Raw genomic sequence first — 22084 nt, 5'->3', positions numbered from 1 at the left:
GTTGCTGCACTTTCTCATGAAAGTTCCGTGCGCATAATTAATTGTAATTTAACAAATGCAACTAATTAAATGTCGCCCAAGCAAAAAAAGAAAAAAATGTCCTCATGTTTTGAGTAGTGTGTGTGAGTAGTTCATAACTCAAGTACTTGTTGATACAAAAAAAAAAACACACACACACACACACAACAACCTAGTATTTCACTGTAAATTGGCATAGCCATTGCATAATTGAAAACTAGCAATCAAATCATATGGTCATGCAAGAACAAGAATATAAAGGGAAGAAAAAAAAACAGAACAAATCAATTGTAAAATTATTGTACAAAATTAAATTAAATTAAATAGCTTAACTCACACTAGTACTTGTTAAGCTAAAGCAAACAAGATTATATTGACAACCAAGAAAGGAGGAGTTTGAAGACCGAATTAGCCATCGATGAGAAAGCCGCCATAAGAAAACAAATAACCCAAGTCCTAACATCCAATTTGTCACTGCTCAAAAGCCAATTTTGAAGTTCAACAACCATCACTTGAAACATCAAAACGACAAGTAAAGCCCATAAGAACCGATGGTTGCCGAGAACGACCTCCAAGACTTCTTTCTTTGACACATGCATAGAAATCAAGAGATTGAAGATCTGACACAAGGCAAATGTGTTGAAGATCATGGTATCCAAGACATCTTTCGTCGAGGCGTATTTTGCCAATGTGAAAAAATGAATGGCAAGTAGGAGAAAAACCTGATAAAAGGCTTGTATCAAGATGTTTGTCCATATTGCACGAGTTATGAGTAACTCAGTTCTCTCCAATTGTAGAGCGCCCTCGTCTAGCTCCATCATCATCATCAATCCACACAAAAGGTACAACACCAAGCTCACCCAAATCATTTGAGCTGAAGTCAATGGGGATTCTCCAGAATCCATTGTTGAAACTAGGGTTACAACCAACCCCGATATCCAAAATGTGAGTTGAATCCTGAAGAACTTACGAATGTTTTGGTACATAAATCGACCAGAACGTCTTATCTGAGATAGGGAATAAGGGTGCGGCCGTTTGAGAAGTATATCCGAGGCATTTTTTGTGATTGCAATGCACCTACTTTCTTGTGCAAATGACAAGTCGGCCTTTCTGAGAGCCAAAGTGTCTCTCCTTGATAATCCTCCACCAAAGGCAACAATGTGGCCAACGCCTTGCAACTTTTCGACCATATGAAGCTTGTCCTTGGAATGTGAATTTCCAATTACACTTATCTGATCCCAAAGCTTTTTACTCTCTTCGGTGCTCAACGATGCTGTCAACTCTCTAATTTTTTTGGCCTCTATAAATGTGTTGTTATTTTCACCCGAAGTTCCGGAAAATCCTAGCTCCCATGCAATTGATTCCACCAACGGTAGCTCATCCTCGGAGACTAGTTTAATGATCAATCCGACATCTCTCAAAGCTTTCACAAGCATCTTGACATCTGTTCTACACCTATATTTCAAGCTGACTATCGCTAACAAATTCAACTCATCGCTCTTGAGTTCTCTGACATTTGTTTGTTCGTAAGCAAAAGCGATTGGCATGTGGCCTCTAATCTCCATGCCCTTGATTAGCTTATGAAACTCTGCCCTTTGATCATTCGCAATGATGTGCTTTTCTCCCCGGCAATCGTAAAAGTGTGAGCACATGTCCAATATGGTTGAAGGAGGCCCTTTCCAATGCAAATGCAGGCTTCGTTGGTTGTCGTCATAATCGATTCTCCTCATTAGAACCTCACAGCCTGCTTTTCCAGAGCTTGAAGTTCTTCTGTACTCGATAACTCGTGACTTTTCTTCCGAATTTGAGGCGCCCCATTTTGATTTTTCCAAAGAAGCAAGCACTTGGTTATCCGTGCTGATTGAAATCTTCGGTGCATACTCCCATACGCTCATTCCGTCCAATATTGAACGAGGGATGGCTTCAATATTCTCAACTTTTGTGGTTGTTATATCCTTCCCTCCAATCCAAAGCTCCTTGACCTCGGTTTTCTCGTGAAACAAGTCACCATGAGTCACATCAACAACAACAGTTGTGACAAGCCCCATTGTGCAACATGCTGAGAGATTTTGAATTTTTATTTGACCGTCAGACAACCTATTGCTCCAATGGCTCAAGCAACACCCGATCACGAATGGCATTCCATGTTGAATTCCAACAACAACCGCCACGAGCGCGCTCGCTAGAGTTGAAACCCTATCTCGTGACCCGAAGACGAGCTTCTCAAATATCTCCATCAAAATCTTCATCGTTATGTGTCCTTTCATCTCCGGATGCTCGTTGAAATACTCATGTCGACTCTTGACACAAAGAAGGCGGATCAACACTATAGAGAAGATCAAGATGGACATAAAGAGCCCGAGCTTCTCTATGTACTCATAGGGCTTTTGCATCAAAGCTTGCAAAAGAGTCTCTTGGCTCGGACCAAAATAAGAGTCATGAAAAAGACTACAATCACTGGAACTGAATGGCGTAACAATCATTGAGCCATGACCTTGTTCGACCTTCGAACCCGAGACCAAGAAAGGGTTTCGGTCGCAGTCGATCTCTGAGCTATGCACTTCATCTACCCTCAAACCCTCAGAGCTCATAATCAAACCATCGGCTGGGACTCGGTCCCCTTTCTCAAGATGAACAGTGTCCCACGCTTTGACCCCGGGTACAAAGACACTCATTAACTTCCCGCCCCTTTCAACTCGGACCGTCATCTTCTTCTCCTCCAAGAGCTTCTTTTCAGCCTTCCTTTCGCGCCAAAAGTTCCCCACGGAGGAGAATGAGATGAGAAGGGAAATCGCGAAGAGCACGGCGACGGCGTCGTGCCAGCCGTCCCGCGGGCCTTGCTCAATCGTTCCAATCACAAAGAGTAGCAGCGCCGAGAGGAAAAGTAGGATAATAGTGTAGTCGTTGAAGGCTTGTAAGAAGAAGTATGAGAAGCCTCTTGTTTGGGTTGTTTTCCAATACTCTTGTGGGTCTTTAACACCATCAATAACAGTGGCATCATCATCAGAATTTCGCTGTCCGGGGGAAAAAAAAAACAGGGACATACTATAGTTACTCTCAAGTTGATAAAAAAATATAATCAATATTTTTGGCTACTTTTTCTTCATCGCGTATATATATATATATATATATATATATATATATATAATACTTTCAATAAAATACCCTTGTAAGGACCTTCATTCAAACGAGATACTGTTTTTTCTTCCTTACTTCATTATACTCTCAAGCTCACCTTCAGAAAAAGTTCTTTCAAAACTCTGATATTTTAAGGGTATTTTAGTACTTGTAGCTTACGGTCACACTATACTTGCTTTTTGCGGACTTCAAAAAGAATTTGAGCAGCCACATCTCTTATATACCTCAAAGTGAGACCTCTGAAGAGACACGGCCCAGTCAACGCCCCCAAGTCGTCGCAGAGCTTTCAGGTCTCTGTCCTTCACGATACGTTCGATCACATCTCCGTCGTTGACGACGTTGATGACGTGGCATTTGGACTCGCTCTTCTTCTCCGGCGGCGATCCCTCTTCCGTCGCCACGTCATCTCCGTCTCTGATATTATCGTTGACGACGTCGATGACGTGGCAGATCTCCTGGTGCTGATACGGCGATCCCTCTTTTTTCACCACCTCATCACCGTCGTCGTCGGGACGGTTGTGTGAAATAAAGACGGCTATGCTTACAACGACGTAACGGAACCACACGCCGTTTTTATCGCCGCCGTTAGCAACGACTATATCGGAGCTGATGAGTGTGTCGTTTTCGAGGTCGGACTCGGAGGTTTGATCGCCGGAGAGATTTGGCGGGAACATCGTTACAGAAGAGAAAAGGAACAAGAAGTGTATTAGGAAATACACGAGTGCTAGAGACAGTGAGCTTTGGAGTTGGAGAGCTTGGTATGAATTTTGTTTGTTTTTTACGACGTTGTGTTCTATTGTGTAAGAAATGATGGAAGAAGTGGATCTTTTTAATACACATTGAGACGCGCTTTGAACGCGGAGGTTTCTTTTCCTTTTTTATTTTATTTTGATTCACTTTAATGAAAAACAAAAGAGAAACGTGTAAAAATTATAATGGATTCTTTTCTTTTATATCATATTGTTGTTTTTAGAATTCAACTTTTTTTTTTTTTTAAGGCAGCTTTTTGCTGCAGTGGGGATTGAACCCACGACCTCTACACATGAGGTGGTGTGGAATTACCACTAGGTTATCCTAGGTACCACTCAGAATTCAACTTATAAGGAGTAAAAAAATGTGGTCAAAACAATCAATATTTATTGTGGAATAATCCTTATCTTCGGTAGACAATGAATTAATTATAAAAGAATTTAGGTTGTAATAAAAATAAAATATTTTTACTGAACGAGCAATTCACAAGGGTAGACATGAGAAGTGGCGGAGCTAGAAATTATAGTAGTCATATGCGAATTTGCAAGAAAACTATCTACAGAGACACTTCTACTAAAAAAAACTTTAAAAACGATTTTAGAAGCGATAAAGTCGCTAAGGGTCCGATTCTAAAGGACAGTCGCTTATAAAAATTAAAAGCAATATTTTTAGAAGCGACTAATCGCATCTAGTGTCGCTTCTAAGTAAAAAAAAATATCACGCCAAATATGGTTCCCACAAAATGGCAGGAATCAATTAAAGGCCACATTAGAAGCGATTAGTCGCTTCTAATGTTGCTGTTTTGTATTTTTTTTTATTATATATTTTATGATTCAATCAACTAATGAGTTACCTAATTTATTACAATTTATCGGTTTAAACTAATTAGCAAGTTAATTAACCAAGAAATTAACCTAACATATTTAACAAGTTAATTAACCCAATATTACATTTGAATTAATTACCTAAATAACTACCTAGTAGACTTAGTTGCTAAACTAATTATTAACCAAACTTAATTACAATAAATAGCCATTATATAATTATGTACCTTCACCAACGGGACTGAGGCGGAGCGGGCCTTCGATAAACTTTAATTAAGCTAACATATTAAAGTAACTAATTGCACATTCAACTAATTAATCAATTCTCTAATTTATTTAACATGCTAATTATCATAATAACAAATTAAAACCTAACATCTTTAACTGACCAACAATTTAACAATAAAAACAATGTAATTAGATAATTAAATTAAAAAATTAACAAGAATTTAATTAAATTAAACACAAATCTAATTGGTTAATTAAGTTAACAAATTAACCTAGTTAATTAAATTAACTACTTATTAACAAAGTTATTAATCTAATAATTAATTAACCGTTTATTAACGTATAAAATAATTACCTAAATAACTAACTAATCAATTTATTTACATAAGTAATTAATTTAACTAAATAATTACTAAACTAACTAATCAACTAACTTATTTGCCATGAATAACTACTAATTACCTTCACCGACGAGGCTGAGGCGACGACGTGCGAGGACAGAGTTGCGAGGATGACGATGGAGACGCAAAGGTCGACGCGACTGCGGAGCTCAACACGTCTGAGCGGGACTGAGCGACGACGAGATTGTCAAGGCTTCAATCAGGCTGCGACGGGGATTCGACCGGGCTGCGAGCACAAAGAGAGAGAGAGAGAGAGAGAGAGAGAGAGAGAGAGAGAGAGAGAGAGAGAGTTATACCGGCTGTGAGACGACGACAAGATGCGAGCTGAGACGAGGCGTGGCTGAGGCAAGTCGGGTCCGAACGTGCATCGCGGAAGTGGTCGGAGGGCTGCTATGGTAGTGGAAAACAAAAAAAAAAATAAAAAAATAAAAAAAATTGAAAAATATCAAATAAAAGAGAGGTGGTAGTGGTGGTGGCGGGTGGTGGTGGTGGTGGTGGTGGGAGGGTGGTAATTGTATGAGGGTGGTGGTGGTGGCGGCAGTGGTGGTGGGTCGGGTCGGAGGTGGCGGTGGCCAAAATTCATTAAAAAAAAATTAAAAGAGGGGAGAGAGGAGAGAACTCACCGGAGGAGGGCGGCGGTAGAAAAAAGAGGCGTGATCGAGAGGCGTGGGTCTCGTATGTGAGTTGTGTTGGCGGTGATGGTTGTGAGTGGTGGTGGCGGAGCTTCAAAAAATAAAGAGAGAGAGAGAGAGAGAGAGAGAGAGAGAGAGAGAGAGAGAGAGAGGGACAAAGGTGTGATGGTGGGGCGGAGAGAGGTGAGCGGAGCTTTCAAAGTGTAAAAATGGAGATTTGGGCGAAATGTAGTCTTCTCGGCGAAGAAGACGAAGTCTCATATTTATAGTTAGACCTATACATTAAGAAGCAACATTTCTAATTTTTAAGTCACTCAAAAGGGCGTCGTCTCGGTTTAAAAATGAAAAAATTGGCGGAAAAATAAGGTGCCAAAATATTTGGAAGCGTGGAAGCAACTTGTCGCTTCTAATTGGCGGAAAAATTTTAGAAGCGACATATCGTTTCTAATATCAAAATTTTGACTTTTTCAATATATAAAATTTTAATTTTCGTTGACTAGGCTGGAAGCGACTAGTCACTTCTAATTGTAAAATATGGGTTTTAAAACCAAGCGTCACTTCTGGAACCTGTTTTTTGTAGTAATGGCCGGAGCATATACGAAAGGATAATATATTTTAATATAAAAATGTTAAAATTAATAAATACGAAGTTGGGATATGAGCATACTGTCGATCTTCGATTGAAAAACCTTGATCGAACATGGAACTTAATATAATTCATAATGTGCAACACTCTACATTAGTTAGATCCTGTTCTATTAGCTCCAAATAAATTGAATACAATGCATTTCTTTCTTATTTGGCAGCAATGAAAACACTTTTTCAAAACTATATCCCTGGTGTTGTTATTTTTTAAGAGTTGTTCTTTTGGGGAGAAAATATCATAGAGTTTAATCGAAATGTAGTTTTTATTCCCTTGCTTTTTAAAAATATCAAAAACTTACTTTTAGAGGCGGAGTCACGCGGGGATCAATGGGTGCACGGGTCCGCACTGGTTCGAGACTAAAAAAATAAGCTGCGTATAAATAATAATTATTTAAAAAATAAGTATTAATAAATACAATAAGTATGCTAATATTAACATAGAGGTGCCTTTAGCATAACAAAAGTGATTCTGATTAACATTTATGACTCCATCTTTTTACACAAAATCTCTAAATGCCTATTTATAAAAATTTAAAATTGTTTATTTTTACATATTATTTTTTTTTATAAATAATGAATTATGCCTCTAATTATTGCTTTGATAATGAAGTTATTATCCAATATTTTTATAATTTAAATTCTTCGTAAAATTGTAATATTTTATTGAGTTTTCTGACTATATTACATATTTTGTATCTTAGTTTTGCTATAAAAAAAATTATGTACCCTCTCAATTAGGTTTCTGGCTTCGCCACTGCTTATCCTTAACATCACTATTAATATCAATTGTATACTTTAAAACGAATTTACCCATCAAAACCCTCCTTAATCATGAGTTTATTTGACTCTTTTAAAATTAAAAGCTGAACTAACCAATTTACCCCTTGATGAATTCCCTAATTTTAATAATCTAATATATTTATTCTCCAGCCGCCAATGGCAGGAGCCAATTATTTTTTTTAGTATAACAAAAATTATGATATATTAATTATTTCTCCAGTCGTCAATTGCACGAGACAAATATTTAAAAATATTTAATATATAGATTATAAAATGTAAGGATCGAAATCTTTATTCAAATAAAATGGTCGGTTTAACGTTAATTCAAAAAAGTCAAGAAACTCAGAATTAAGGAAAAGTTTTGATTAGTAAATGCGTTTGAAGGTATATAAATGATATTAATCGAAATGTGGCGTTAATTCCCATGATTTTTAGAAATATCAAAGACCTACCCTTAACGTCACTATTAATATCAATGATATACATTAACACGAATTTACTAATCAAGAACATCCTTTAATCTTGAGTTTATTTGACATTTTAAAAAAATAATTAAAAGCTGAACTAATCATTTACCACTTGACGAAATCCCTAATTTTTATAATCTAATATATTTATTCTGCAGCAGCTAATCGCACGAGTCAACTTTTTTTTAGTATAACAAAATATATGACATTTTTTTTTCCAGCCGCCAATTGCACGAGCCAATTTTTTTAATTTTTTTTTTATATATAAGATTATAAAAAAGTAAGGATTGAAATTTATCAAGGATAAAATGGTGAGTTTAACTTTAATTAAAAAAAAATCAACGAAACTCAAAATTAAGGGAGGATTTTAATGGGTAAATTCATTTTAGAATATAAATGATATTAATCGAAATGTGACATTTATTCCATTGATTTCTAAGAATATCAAAGACCTGACCTTTTCATCACTACTAATATCAATTATATACCTTAAAAAAAAAATTTACCCATCAAAACCCTGCCTTAATCTTGAGTTTATTTGACGTTTTTTAAATTAAAAGACGAACTAACCATAATCTAATATTGTTGTCGATCATTTTCGGAAAACCATGAAAGCCGAGAAGACACGCCGTTCAAAGGGCCGATGGTCAGGCCGGAGGTCCTGAAGAGCGGCAAGCCTTCCGACACGAGTCGACTGACAAATCCTCGTGTCAAACGTTCAGCTCTTCAGGTCGAGACGCTCTCCTCGAGTCGAGCCTTGCTCCTTGAGTCGAGTCGTACTCCTCGAGTCGAGATAGCTCCTTGGGTAGAAGCACATGTCCATGAGTCGATTGTCGGATCCTCGTGTCGACCATGATACCTCGAGTAGAGATTTTTACATTTCACGCGACTTGCATGAAATCTCGAGCCCCAAAGGCCCAACGGGCCGGGTCATCGAAGATCACTAAGGCCCACAAACGGCCGATGATGTGAGCTATACACCCCTCAAAAAGCGCGCACGCTCCTTAAAAAAGGATGTGCGCGAGCAAGCAGCGCGCCACGAAGGGATGGTGCGCGCCGCGCCGGAAGCTCTGCGCGCCGCACACCCCCAGGGTCAACGCGCACGCCCCGTCTTAAAGGCATGCCACGCGCACGCGGCGCGGGGTGCGCCGCGCCCCGCGCCGCGCAAAGCAGCCTGCGCGTCGCGCAGGGGCTTCTGCGCGCCGCGTACCCCGCGCCGCTCCTCCTCAAGGGGAGCGCGCTCTCCAGTCCCACATGGACGAAATACAAGCCTCTTAAGGCCCTCCAACCACTATAAATACCCCATCTCATTGAGGGGGAACCCAACCCATTCATACCCTTAAATACTCACTCTTCTCTCTGCTTCTCTAGATGCCATCCTTGGCCTGAAGCGGATTCTCCTCGATTTTTCATTCTCAGAGATTCCGAAGCGCTCCCGTGGACTCCCAAGCGCCGCCTCTCTTGATCGAACAACTAATCCCGAGCCCACGAGTGCTCCCAGGGTTTTCTACTGAAAATCGCATAGGCGTCTTGCTCGCCCGCCACGACACAGGAACTCTTGACTTTTAGTTTCCCACATCTCCGAAAGAGAGAGAACACACATTCTCTCTCGGGTCACTCGATCCTAGAGTCCTGAGACATCGCAGAGGGCTCCACCGCGCTTCGTCTCCCCTGTCGAGCACACCCCCCAGGCTCCGCACCTCATACAGCGTTACATATGCCTTGAACTACGTCCTGACCTGATCCCTATTCAAACGGGTACGTAGGCAGCCTACACAAAAGGCACGGTCACTCCCTCTATTCCCCATTCTCTCCTCAGAGAAATCCTCCGATTGGAGAAAACCCAACTCGAGACTTTCGAGTTCATACCTTTGGCTCGGGTACGGCCACTTGGTCCCGCCTTGGGTCGAACCGCTCGAAGCTTTTAATAGTTGTTCATTTTCGTGCGACAACATTTTGGTGCTAGAAGGAGGGGACTTCCCGACTTGTTCAGTCCGAAATCCTTTCTGTCCATCTTATTCTTCTCTTCTAAAAACTCGGCTTTCTCGGACTCGAGAAAAGATGAGTAATCAGCCACCCATACGTTCTGAGGGCGTTAACAACCTTGATAACGTTACTGGGACCAAAAAATATTTCTTGCGCTCCCGAGCGCATTGTGACGAAGAGTCGCTCCCTAAAGAGAGCTCGACCGTCTCACCATATCCATCTCCAGATAGCATAGACGACCGCATCATGGAATTGGAGGAGAATATCCTCCAACTAAAGGCGAAGAATGCAAGGTACCATAACCGAAACAACCTATGCATAACACGATGATCTCCAACGAGGATCCCGAGAACCTCAATGAGGAAAGTCGCGATCGCGATCCAGATTACGAGGGCGCTGATGATTCGGAGGATATCGAGACTTCTCTCATGAAGGACGGAGGACTCCCAGCTGTGAATGAAGCCGGTCCTTCGAACCGTCACCTAAGACAAGGAATGTACCTGCAGCCTCCCAACAGGGGAACTCCCGACGTTCGGCCCTTTACCGACTTGGTCAAAGGGAGAATGTTGCGAAAAGTCAAGGCCCGCGAAGAGCGCGCCGTCGTAGATGAAGCTTGCGCCTCCATGCGGCAAGCCCCGATCTCAGGGATCATCTTACTGCTCAGCACAACGAGCGTGGCAATGACCTGAGAGAGCGACTAAGCTCTCGGCCGAACATCCCCGTAGCGGCCCCAACTAACGGGAACCGCCGTATGGGTCAAGGGTCCAATGACAGACGGCAGGTGACTCCTCTCGAACAGGGAGTTACTCCGACTACCGGTCTTGATGTAGTCACCATGATCCACAATCTTCGAAATGAAGAGCGAGATCTCCGAGAATATGGAGTAGGCAGAAGTGCTTATTGGGTCGTTGAGGAAAATCCCTCGCCTTTCACGGCTAAGATATTGGTCGAGGTGTGCATGGGAAATTTCATCAAGATATTGCGAGTTCCATCAAGAATACAGTCACCTAACCTCCGAATGCTACAATCTCAAAAGGCAAATCGAGGCTCTGATCCAACAGGGTGAGCTGAAAGAGTTCGTGTTGCGCATGATCAGTGCTGCGGGCCCCACCACAAGGTGGAGATTCAGCCTGACAACGGAAAAGATTTCTAAGGGTCGTGGCTCAAGAAGACACTGCTATGCACGTCAACCTTACATACAAGGAACCTCCGTCCGTGCCTCACGAGACGATGTACTTCACCAACGAAGAGGCCAAGCGAGTTGTGCATCCGCACAATGACGCAATAGTGCTCAAAGCCCAAGTGGCTAATAACCTGGTGAAAAGGGTTCTGTTTGACAACGGTAGTGCTGCCGATATAATCTTCAAGAGCACCCTAGAGCGCATGAAGCTCGGGGGGCTACGCCCAACTCCGACCCAAACGCCCTTATTTGGGTTCACAGGGGAAAGAGTCATGACCGAAGGCATCATCGATCTACCAGTCACCTTCGGGACTCCCGGAGGTATTGAAGTCGTTCATATGGTCCCATTCCTAGTGGTTGATCAAGAGTCACCCTATAATGTCATCATTGGGTGACCCACGCTGAACCGACTGAGGGCTATTACTTCTACGTATCACCTACTAGTGAAATTCCCCACTGAAGAGGGAATTGGCATCATGGATGGAGATCAATCCCAAGCTAGAATATGCTACGTCCAATCAGTCGATGGCAAATCTGCCGAAAAAATGGTTAACATGATCTTCGAACTGGAAGACGGTTGTCCATGCAACCTAAGGGACGCGAGGAAATTCAGAGAACTCGACCCTCGGGATGAAGTCGAGAGACTTAAAGTGGAAACCTCCGACGATTTCACGTCATTCGTTCTAGACGAATCTAAACCTGACCTGGTTGTAAAGATCGGCACCCAAATTTCACTCGCTATCAAGACTCAACTCACCACCTTCCTCCGGGAATTCAAAGATGTATTCGCATGGACTCATGCGGATATGCCCGGAATTGATCCCGAAATAATAGAGCACCGATTGAACGACTGTGGGGGTATAAAAACTCAAATATTAAAATATCGTTTCAGATGGGCTTAGGCCCGATTGAAGCCCACGATCCATTTGAGAAGCGGCACGCGAAATCGCTTCTGGACCCGAGTCGCTCTCCGTAGGTCGACCCAAGTCCAGTAACACTTCCCGGTTCGATAGACTCCAGTTCGTCCACGTCTTCCTAATCAGAAGGCTCAGTCAAAGAGGAGACTACGTCGCGAAGACCGGATCTCGGACTACTACGACCTCGGCGAGGAGAATGGATCGGGGAACACGTGTCTTCGGCCAGAAGGTTCCATCTCGTCTATAAATAGAAGAGGGAAGGACGATTTTCCCACACGCAATATCTCAGTCTCAGTTTCCAATTAATATTTCCTTTGTATTATTATATTTGTGATCGTGAGCTCGACCTGTTGAGTTCGTCACCTTGTCCTGTTGTAACCTCCTCCAAATTAATAAAATTAATTAATATTCATACATTATTATAGTTCTTTATCATTAAATTGTTTCTTATACGACGTCTTTCTAAACCATTCCAAAAATATTTTATCATTTCATCTTTTATTTGTGATTGTTGATCGATCCAAAAACCGACATCAACAATTTGGCGCCGTCTGTGGGAATATTCAGAAAGACCAATCTCGGAAGAAGCAGTCCGTAAAAATAAAATAGCATGTCTTCCACTCCGACTCATTACGAATCCGGAGAGGAGATCCCCCCGAGGATCAGGGCAATCCTGGATATGGTGACCAAAAAGATAGATGAGCAAGCCGAGACCAACCGTGCTCTTAATGACCGGTTGAACACCCTCTCGACTCCTCAAAACACCCCGGACCCTCAAGTGGGATCCGGAGATATGACCACCTCTGAGTCAGCTCGCCAAGCAACCTCGGTTGCGCAAACGAGCCGAGCTATCCCTCCCGGAGTCCGTCTGGATTTCTCTGGGATACAGGTCGCTCGAGGAACAGATCAGTCTCCCATTACGAGCTTTCAGCTTGGGGGGACTGCTGGCGAGGTCGCGACAGAAGTCACGATCGATCCTTCCGGACTCCCTCCGCCTCCTCTCGGGGGAGCACCGTCCGGATCATTCTCGACTTATTCGGGACCTCGCCCTCAAGCGATCTATCAGACATTCACCCCCCAGCATCCGAGCGGGATGAATCAGACCCGTCATGGCCCGGTAAGTATAACTGCGGTCAGTCCGGCACAATCGAGACCTCGCCTCTTTCGTGGTGGCGAACCCAGTATGGCCGAACTAGACAGGTTCAAGGAATCTATAACTGCCGAGCTGAGAGCCGTTCGTTCAGGATTTCTTTCTGCGACCAGCTCGGCTCCCGAGATAGATCGCCTCGTTGAAGAAACAAGGCGAACTCCTTTCGCCAAAAATATCACTGAAGTGCAACTGGGAGATACCGGAAAAGTCCGACTTCCACGGTACAGTGGCACCTCAAGTATGAAAGCTTTCATTTTTTCCTTCAGAGTCTCAATGGGATGGGTTATGCTCTCTGAGAGAGAATTAGAGGCAGAATACTGCCAACTATTCGCTGAAAGCTTGTCAGGACCCGCCTTGGAATGGTTCTCCAAACTCGAACCAAACTCCATTGATGGTTTCGATAAGCTATCGGCCGCATTCCTGAAACATTATTCGATGTTCGTGGAGGACGATCTGACCATAGCAGACTTATGGGGGATCCAACAGAGAGGGAAGGAATCCTTGAAGGATTTCATGATCCGCTACAAGGACGTACTCTCGCAAATCTCTAACGTATGCCACGAGTCTGCCATAACCTCTCTAAGGAACGGATTAAGGCACGACTCGAAGCTGAAATTGGAAATGACTGTTAACCGCCCCTTCAAACTAGAGGATGCAATTCATAAGGCCGCGAATTACGCGAAGGCCGAAGAAGAATTCACTTTCTACGAGAGGCAACGCGCGGCCTAAAAGAAACCACCCTCCAATACTTGGGTGAGGCCCGTAAACACTGGGAATAACCCTCGCAGGACTAATCCCCACGACGCCGTACCTCACGCCAAAAAGCAACACGCCCCTCCTAATTATATGCTCAATGTCAATGATGACATTAAGGAGGGAGGCCCCCAGGCTAAGAAATGGACTCGGGACCCCAATGCGTATTGCAGTTTCCACAAGGCTAACGGCCACGACACGGTTAGCTGCGAAACCATGCGTAAGGCTTAAGCCGAGAAATACGCGAAAGGGGAACTAAAAGATGTTGATCTAGGACCCCCGCCAAAGAAGAAAGTCTTCAATAACAACAGGGGAAGGGGCAACCCCTCCCCCAAGAGAGCGCGACCCAAGGAGGAAGGGGAACCAAACTCCCCGCCGATTGTCGCAAAACACAGAGTTGACTTCATAAAGGGCGGCTCAAAATTTTGCAACGAAACGGTTAACTCCATCAAAACACATCAACGACGATTGAGTAACCAAACAACCAAAATCAGATTAGAACAAGATGTTCAAATCTCGTTCTCCGAAAAAGAAGCAATTGGGACAACCGAACCACACGACGACGCACTCGTGATCACGATCGACGTGTCTAACTGTGAGGTTGCGAGAGTTCTAATCGATGGTGGCAGTTCTGTAGATCTTATTTTCAAGGATACCCTGGCAAGGATGGGAATCGATGAAGACGAGATTGAAAGAGAACGGACCCATTTAACAGGTTTCAATGGGTCCACTACTCCATCTTGGGAACAATCAGGTTGCCCGTAAAGACACATGGAATCAACAAAATAGTAGAGTTTCAAGTACTAGACTGTCTCTCCCCTACAACATTATCTTAGGAAGACCATGGATACATATGATGAGGGATGTGCCTTCAACCTTTCATCAATGCATTCGTTTCCCTACGACTGAGGGAATAGGAGAGATCCGAGGTAATCAGGCAACGTCCCGCAGTTGCTATCTCACTAGTCACAAACATTGTGCCAAAACAATTAAAGAAGAGCAGTAGCAATTAATGAACGTGGAGTCGGCCGAGAGCGTTTCCGCACTAGAGGACCCCGACTCCCTTGATGCGCCAAGCACTGAGCTAACGGTTCAAGTACAGCTCGATGGCTCCGATCCTTCCAAGTGCGTAGGAATCAGAACTAAGCTTAAAGGTGGCATCAGGCGAGAACTAATCTGTTTCTTAAAACGAAACAAATCCACCTTCGCCTGGTCGACCGAAGATATGCCAGGAATAAGCATCGACGTCACGTCTCACCAACTTAACGTCGATCCTAGTTTTAAACTGATAAAACAAAAAAAGACGAAAGCTCGGTCCCGACAGGGCACGAGTAGTCAACGACGAAGTCGAAATGCAGATTCAATCCGCGAAGTGAAATACCCGGATTGGCTGGCAAACACTGTCGTCGTAAAGAAAAAAATGGGAAATGGAGGGTATGCGTTGATTTCACCGATCTAAATAAAGCATGCCCCAAAGACAGCTTCCCGTTGCCTCACATCGACCAGCTAGTCGAAGCGACCACGGGGCATAAAATACTCTCATTCATGGACGCATTCTCAAGATATAACCAAATCCTGATGCATCCGGATGACCAAGAAAAAACAGCTTTCATCACCGACCGAGGCACGTATTGCTATAAGGTCATGCCCTTTGGACTAAAGAACGCTGACGCCACCTATCAAAGGTTAGTCAATGAAATGTTCAAGGAAAAGATAGGGAAGACGATGGAAGTGTATATCGACGATATGCTAGTAAAATCCCTAAGGGAGAACGACCACATAGGGCATTTGGAGGAATGTTTTGAGGTACTGAATAAATATAAAATGAAACTCAATCCCACCAAATGTTCGTTCGGAGTATCATCCGGCAAGTTCCTGGGGTATTTAGTTACCCAACGAGGAATTGAGGCCAACCCGGATCAATTACATGCCTTACGAGAGATGCCTTCGCCCCGTAATAGGCGAGAAGTTCAAAGGTTGACGGGACGCATCGCTGCCCTCAACCGCTTCATCTCTCGGTCGACAGATAAATGTCTCCCTTTCTATCGGCTCCTTAAAGGAAACAAGAAGCTCGAATGGGATGACAAATGCGAAGAGGCGTTAAAAAAATTGAAAGAATATCTATCGACACCCCCAATCCTGGCAAAACCCGTCGCGGGGGAGCCACTCTATCTATACGTCGCAGTGTCTTAAGCGGCAGTTAGTGGAGTACTCGTCAGAGAAGAGCAAGGGGACCAACGACCAATCTTTTATACAAGCAAGTCGTTAGTCGATACTGAAACTCGATATCCTATTATGGAGAAACTGGCCTTGGCCGTCGTTTCCGCCGCGCGAAAACTTTGACCATACTTTCAATCTCACACCATAATAGTAATGACATTACATCTGCTCAGAAGTTTCCTACATAGCCCTAATCAATCCGGAAGATTAACCAAGTGGGCCGTGGAGCTGAGCGAATACGATATCGAGTACCAAGTGAAGACATCCGCAAAATCGCAAGTTTTAGCGGATTTCATCATCGAACTCCCGAGGGAAAGTCCCACTGTGACCGAAGTCGAAGGCACCTGGACACTTAAAGTTGACGGGGCATCATCAAAGCAAAGGGCTGGAGTAGGTATACACCTAACCTCCCCTCACGGTGAGACTATAGAACAGTCATTTAGGCTCGACTTCGTCGCATTAAACAACGAAGCCGAATACGAAGCACTAGTCGCCGGACTTAGGTTGGCCACTGCAGTTGGATCAAAGAAAGTGGAAGCTTTCTGCGACTCCTAACTCATAGCAAACCAATACTCCGGGGAATACGAGACTAGGGATGAGCGAATGGAAGCTTACCTAAAAGTCGTAAAAGAACTAACAAAAAACTTTGAAGAATTCTCCCTGACAAGGATCCCTCGAGGCGAGAATACTTCGGTCGACGCATTGGCTGCCCTGGCATCTACCTCGGATCCGGGCCTCAGGAGGATTATACCAGTCGAAACAATCAAACAACCTTCTATTGCCACGACTGTCGCCGCATTCATAACAATAGAAGGGGGGATTGGAGAGAGAAAATACTACATTACATCACGACTGGTACGGTCCCTTCCGATAAGATGGCAAAACGCAAGTTCGTGCTGAGAAGCGCGAGATTTTGCATCATAGATGGAGTCTGTTTAAAAGAAGCTTCGCAGGACCCTACCTCAAGTGCGTCGAGATGGAGGAGTCTAAACGAATCCCGGAAGACGTGCATGAAGGAGAATGCGAAAATCACGCAGGCGGACGAGCGCTTGCCATCAAAATAAAGAGGCAAGGCTACTTTTGGCCGACCATGCTGGCAAACTGCGAGGCGCACTCGCGTCGCTGCAACCAATGCCAACGCCACGCTCCCAACATAAAAAGACCCGCAGAAGAATTGTCCTCTATCTCGGCTCCATACCCGTTCATGAAATGGTCTATGGACATTGTAGGACCAATGCCGGTCGCCCCTGGCGGGTTAAGATTTCTATTAATCTTAACAGATTATTTTTCAAAGTGGGTGGAAGCTGGCACCTTCATCCTGATAAAAGACGTCGACGTCACCGCATTCATCTGGAAAAATATAATCTGTCCGACATGGCACTCCACACGAGATCGTAACAGACAATGGATCGCAATTCATATCGAAAAAGTTTAGAAAGTTTTGCTTCCATAACAACATTGAGGTAAGAATGTCGACACCACGATATCCTCAAGGAAATGGGCACGCGGAAGCAACAAATAAGACCATAGTTGACTCCATAAGGAAAAGGCTCGATGCCAAGAAAGGGCGGTGGGCAGAAGAACTGCCAGGCGTGCTATGGGCATACCGAACCAGCCCGCGAAGGCCGACAGGGGAAACTCCGTTTTCCCTCGTCCATGGAGTCGAATCTGTCATCCCAATTGAGCATCAGGTGCAAACCCTTAGGGTAAAATACGCACCTGAGGATGAGCCAAAAAATGACGAGGCTCTATGCGATGCCTTAGACCTAGTGGAGGAAAAGCAAGATTCAGCCCTATCACGGTTATCCCGTTATAGGCAATCCATCGCTAGATTCTACAACAAGGATGTTAATACCATAAGATTCGATGTAGGGGACTTAGTCCTCCGAAAAATCTTCCAAAACACTGCTGAGGCAAACGCCGGAAAACTCGGGGCGAAATGGGAAGGCCCATATAGGGTCACCAGAGTAACCTATCCCGGCGTTTATGAACTTGAAACACTCAACGGAATCCCGGTTTTAAGATCATGGAACGTCTCGAACCTCAAAAAATACTACTGTTGAAACCAGTAAGAATTGAACTACGTCCGACTTGATCCCTGCATAAGGGTACGTAGGCAGCCTCTTACCACAAAGGCACAGTCCCCGCACCTTCTTGAGCCACGGAGCTCGCACCTCGGCCAATGACCCCGACCTCGGACTAGGCTAGCAGTGCAAACGCCTCACGACGACTCTGGCGAGAGCCGACATCTCACAGCGTCATCAGAGATCACACCCACGTGGTTCGACCTCGTCCGAAAATATTAAGGGAAACGTTTTAGGTCCACGACGATCTAAAAGACTTAAAATTTTGACCAAATTTGATTACGGACTTCGGCTTCAAATCTATAAGGGAAATGCTTCGGAAAGGCGATAGTCCGAACAACTTAACATATTTTGAACCACGAACCAATTCATAACCTCGGCCTAAGGGAAACCTTTTAGCTCTTTAGCGATCTAAAAGACTTGGCGAATCATTTGAAACTCTAAGGGAAACATTTTAGGCCGAATACAAGCGACCTTAAAGACTTGAACATATTACACTGTCCTGAGCCGCCTCAGGAGCAAACAAAATAATGATATTCAGATCGGCAGGATGGACTGAATAAAAGAATAAACATCCATGCATTCATAATAGATTTTGGCGAGCTAAAAAACTTGGTAAAAATTAAAAAAAACGAAATTGCATAAAATAGTAACGCAAATTCAAATAAAATAGGGGTACCGAAGCCCCCTATAATTGTATCAAAAGCAATAAAAACTTCGCCCAAAACACACAGGCCCCCAAAAGATAAAAATAAAACAAAAAAAAACACTTTATTGAACTCAAAAAATATAAAAAAATAATAATAGAGACGGGCCGAGAAGATTCAGGCTTGGTCGCGGGCCTCGACCTCGGCATCCCGATGCTCCGGAGCAGGCGTAAGCACCGCCGCCTCCTCGTTCCCCTCAGTAGTTAAGGACCTCGTCGACACGGCCAAGCATTGAGCCGTGCTCGTTGATGGTAGAGGCCTCTCCATCGGCCGCTGGTGCATCGACGGGAGATCGGTCCGAGTACGGAGTGAATGGGACGTCCTCGACCTCAGGAATGACGACGGCCTCATAATCGGCCTCGTACTGAGCGATATCATCCTCAGTATCCTTCATCTCGGCCGCCTAGTCCGAGATCTCGCCCTTCAACGCCTCAGAGATCAACTCCTTGTTCCCTCGGCACTGCTCGAGCTTCTTGAGAATAAGGACGGCTTCGTCCATCTTCTCTTTCTGCGCGCGATGCTTAAGTATCTGCTCCTGATACTTCAGCGAAGTCGCCCTCCTCGCCGCGCGCACCGCCCGATCTCGCTCCGCCCTCTCCGTCCTTTTCATCCGGGCGATCTCCTCCAGAGCATCCTTCAGCTCTTTATCCCGCGCCTCAAGATCGGCCGCCAGCGTGTTCCTTTCACTCTCAAAGCCGCTGGAACGAGCTGCCCACCCTTTGATCTTCTCCTTCTTGTCGTCGAGGTCGACGGACAAGAATTGGCATTTACCATTGAGGCGCTCGATCTTGCGGTACGACTTCTCCAGTAGGGCGTCCTTCGCCAGAAGATCGTCCTGGAGAGTGGCGATCTTGTCGTTCATCCCCTGGAGTTCGGTCTGCAGAGACTCCGTCCCCTTCTAAACCTCGGCGAGCTTCTCTTGCTCGACCTTGGCGTCATGAAGGCGCTTTTAATAGCGAAAACACCTTGGTTCAGTTGGGTAGACAGCTGAAATCAACCCAATTCTCATCAGTTCGACCACAACAGAAAATAATCATTTTTCACAAGTATAACATATCGGTTATATGCAAAAAAAAAACTCACCCATGTTATGGCCGATGCCATCATCCTGTACCAGTCCGCTTCGGCGAGGTCAGGAACCTTTGGCAGGTCCATCCCAGAACACGTCACCTGACGAAGAAGTCCCGCCGAGGAATAAATATCGTCACACAGCAGGTGATCCCGAGCATAGTGGAAGTTGACGACATGTTTCTTCTTCCGGGTCGCGGATGGGGCGGAGTCACCTCGGCCCCCAGACTTCGACTTCGAGGAAGACTTGCTTCCTTCAGCGGTGGCTTTGCCTTTGTCCGCCCTAGTCGCTACGGACACGGGTGCCTCAGGGATGGGTTCTTCCCGGCCGACGAGGTCAGGAGCCGGCTCTTTCCTCTTCTTCTTCCTTTCTCCAGAGCGCCCCCCTCAGGGACTCGGTTCGCCGGCGTCTTCCTTTTTTTGGCCGCGCCAGCGACCTCGTCTCTCTCGGGGACCCGAACTCTCTCGCCCCCCTCAGGGGAGTCATCCTCAATCCCGGGGGCTTGATCTTCCTCGGCCTCCGGAATCTCGGTTTCCTGAATGCCTGTTGGAGCGTCCTCGGCCATCTCGGTTACCTCGTCGGAAGGCACCAAGACGACCGGGATGTCGGATACGAGACGAACCCCGGTCACTTCAACTTCGGGAGTATCCGCCTGAAGAGGAATCGGGGCCGAAGTCGAGGCAACACCCCCTTCCTCTGTTTCCTCGAATCCCGGGCACTGATCGGAGTGTTCATATTGTCTCCAACGACTAAAAGAATAATAAATAATAATAATCAAAATTAATAACAGAGAAGATAATGTCCAAATCGTCGAACTAACCTTCTTCCTGGTGCTCTGAGAAATTTGGTGGGAAAGGCCAAACTTTAGCCGAGATAAATCTAAAAGGAGTGAAGCTCAACCACTCTACTTCGCCCAACTGCAGTAACGATAATTTCTCAGCGAACTCCACTCCTTGGGATGGCGCTTTGATTTTCTCTACAAAAAAAAAGAAGAGGAATAATAATAAATTAATAAATAATGAGTATATATTTCACTGCAGAATATAAATGCAAGCGAAATAAATTTTGTACGTACTCGGCGAGCTCGCCCATTTTGACGAGAAAGAACGAGCTCGATCCCCGAGTGAATGCTCATTTACGGCGAAGTAAAAATATCGCCTCCCCCAAAATTTGTCCTTCGAAGGAAGGCCCGAGATCACACCCTTTTCCCGCGGCTTTCGAGAGTTAGAAACACTTCGGATCGTGTTTTGAGTTTGCCTTGACCACACAAAGACGGACTAAATCCATCAAAGTGAGTTCGATCTTTTCCTCGTAGGCCACAACTATCAGACCCATTACCATCCTAACAAAGTTCGGACACATCTGGGAAAGGGTCAACCCTAGAGTCTGGGCGAAGTCGAATAGGAGAGGATGGATGGGAAATCTTAAACCACATTTCTCCAGCCATATTTCATATATACAACAATAACCCTCCACTACGGTGTCAGCATTAGCCCCAGGAGGAGGAAGAAGGATGATAATTTCAGGGGAGATCTGGTATATTTCACGAATCCTCCTAAGATCGGTCGAAGTCATGGCTGAGGGCAATAAGATATCCTCATTCCAGAAAGGTTGAGACCCCGATGTACGAAGTTCTGAGTTTGACATCTGGTTCTAAGGCGTTCTACGTACGAAGTGTTTAAATCTATGAACTCGTTTGAGTTCGCTAGTCGAACTGAGAGTCGATAATAGCCGAAGTGCAAGTAACCTAAAGAACTTAGAGAGAGAACTCGAAATCAGAAAGAAAGCGAGAAAGTAAGTAAGAGAGAATTACCTTTTAACTGCGGACGATGAGAATATAAACGAAAAGAAGCGACACTTCGGTCTACATATTTATATGTTTCATGATTAACCAAAATCCCGAAAAAATCTAATGATTTCGGAAAACGAATCGAATCAAATAAAAAATATTTCCCTCGATATCTGCAAAGATAACAGATTCTTCGACTCTTCGACTTCGACCTAGGAAATATGGTTACGACACGCCACGTGTGAAGAAGACGCGCTCTCACACGACGCCACGTGGTCCCAAATCTTTAATCTCCCCCATTTTTATTCGGAACAATTCGAATTCCCCGTGTTAAATATTTTCAAAA

The 22084-nt window shown here is 44.4% G+C and overlaps 3 protein-coding genes across 3 annotated transcripts; 2 read left to right on the top strand and 1 right to left on the bottom strand.

The window, feature by feature from the left end:
* Nucleotides 1–278: 278 nt before the first annotated feature.
* On the bottom strand, nt 279–4152 carry LOC149407715 (calcium-transporting ATPase 12, plasma membrane-type-like). The gene is made up of 2 exons (XM_089615113.1): nt 3381–4152; nt 279–3032 (listed from the first exon to the last, which is right to left on the bottom strand). The coding sequence occupies exons 1-2, from the start codon at nt 3828–3830 to the stop codon at nt 387–389; spliced, it is 3096 nt and encodes a 1031-aa protein (XP_089471239.1). The 5' UTR covers nt 3831–4152; the 3' UTR covers nt 279–386.
* An 8493-nt stretch (nt 4153–12645) lies between these two features.
* Nucleotides 12646–14634, top strand: LOC149407714 (uncharacterized). The gene is made up of 3 exons (XM_089621573.1): nt 12646–13829; nt 13905–14089; nt 14144–14634. Exons 1-3 carry the CDS (start codon nt 12646–12648, stop codon nt 14632–14634), a joined length of 1860 nt encoding a protein of 619 aa, XP_089477699.1.
* Nucleotides 14635–17558: 2924 nt separating this feature from the next.
* LOC149407713 (uncharacterized) lies at nt 17559–18152 on the top strand. The gene has a single exon (XM_089621563.1). It carries the CDS (start codon nt 17559–17561, stop codon nt 18150–18152), a length of 594 nt encoding a protein of 197 aa, XP_089477689.1.
* The last annotated feature ends 3932 nt before the right edge of the window (nt 18153–22084 follow it).

Source organism: Urtica dioica, chromosome 1, assembly GCF_054948205.1.
Source record: "Urtica dioica subsp. dioica isolate 48M chromosome 1, U.dioica_male_clone48M_v1_H2, whole genome shotgun sequence".
Classification (NCBI taxonomy): Eukaryota; Viridiplantae; Streptophyta; class Magnoliopsida; order Rosales; family Urticaceae; genus Urtica; species Urtica dioica.
Note: the sequence above shows the minus strand (reverse complement) of the source record. Positions and strands in the feature narration are given on the sequence as shown.

Coding starts and splice junctions, on each gene's coding strand:
- LOC149407713 (XM_089621563.1), top strand. CDS start 17,559: ATGTCGACACCACGATATCCTCAAGGAAATGGGCACGCGGAAGCAACA.
- LOC149407715 (XM_089615113.1), bottom strand. CDS start 3,830: ATGTTCCCGCCAAATCTCTCCGGCGATCAAACCTCCGAGTCCGACCTC. Junction 3,033..3,380: donor TTCAGAGGTCTCACTTTGAG/GTATATAAGAGA, acceptor TCCCCCGGACAG/CGAAATTCTGATGATGATGC.
- LOC149407714 (XM_089621573.1), top strand. CDS start 12,646: ATGGTGACCAAAAAGATAGATGAGCAAGCCGAGACCAACCGTGCTCTT. Junction 13,830..13,904: donor GAATTCACTTTCTACGAGAG/GCAACGCGCGGC, acceptor TAACCCTCGCAG/GACTAATCCCCACGACGCCG. Junction 14,090..14,143: donor GGTTAGCTGCGAAACCATGC/GTAAGGCTTAAG, acceptor ATGTTGATCTAG/GACCCCCGCCAAAGAAGAAA.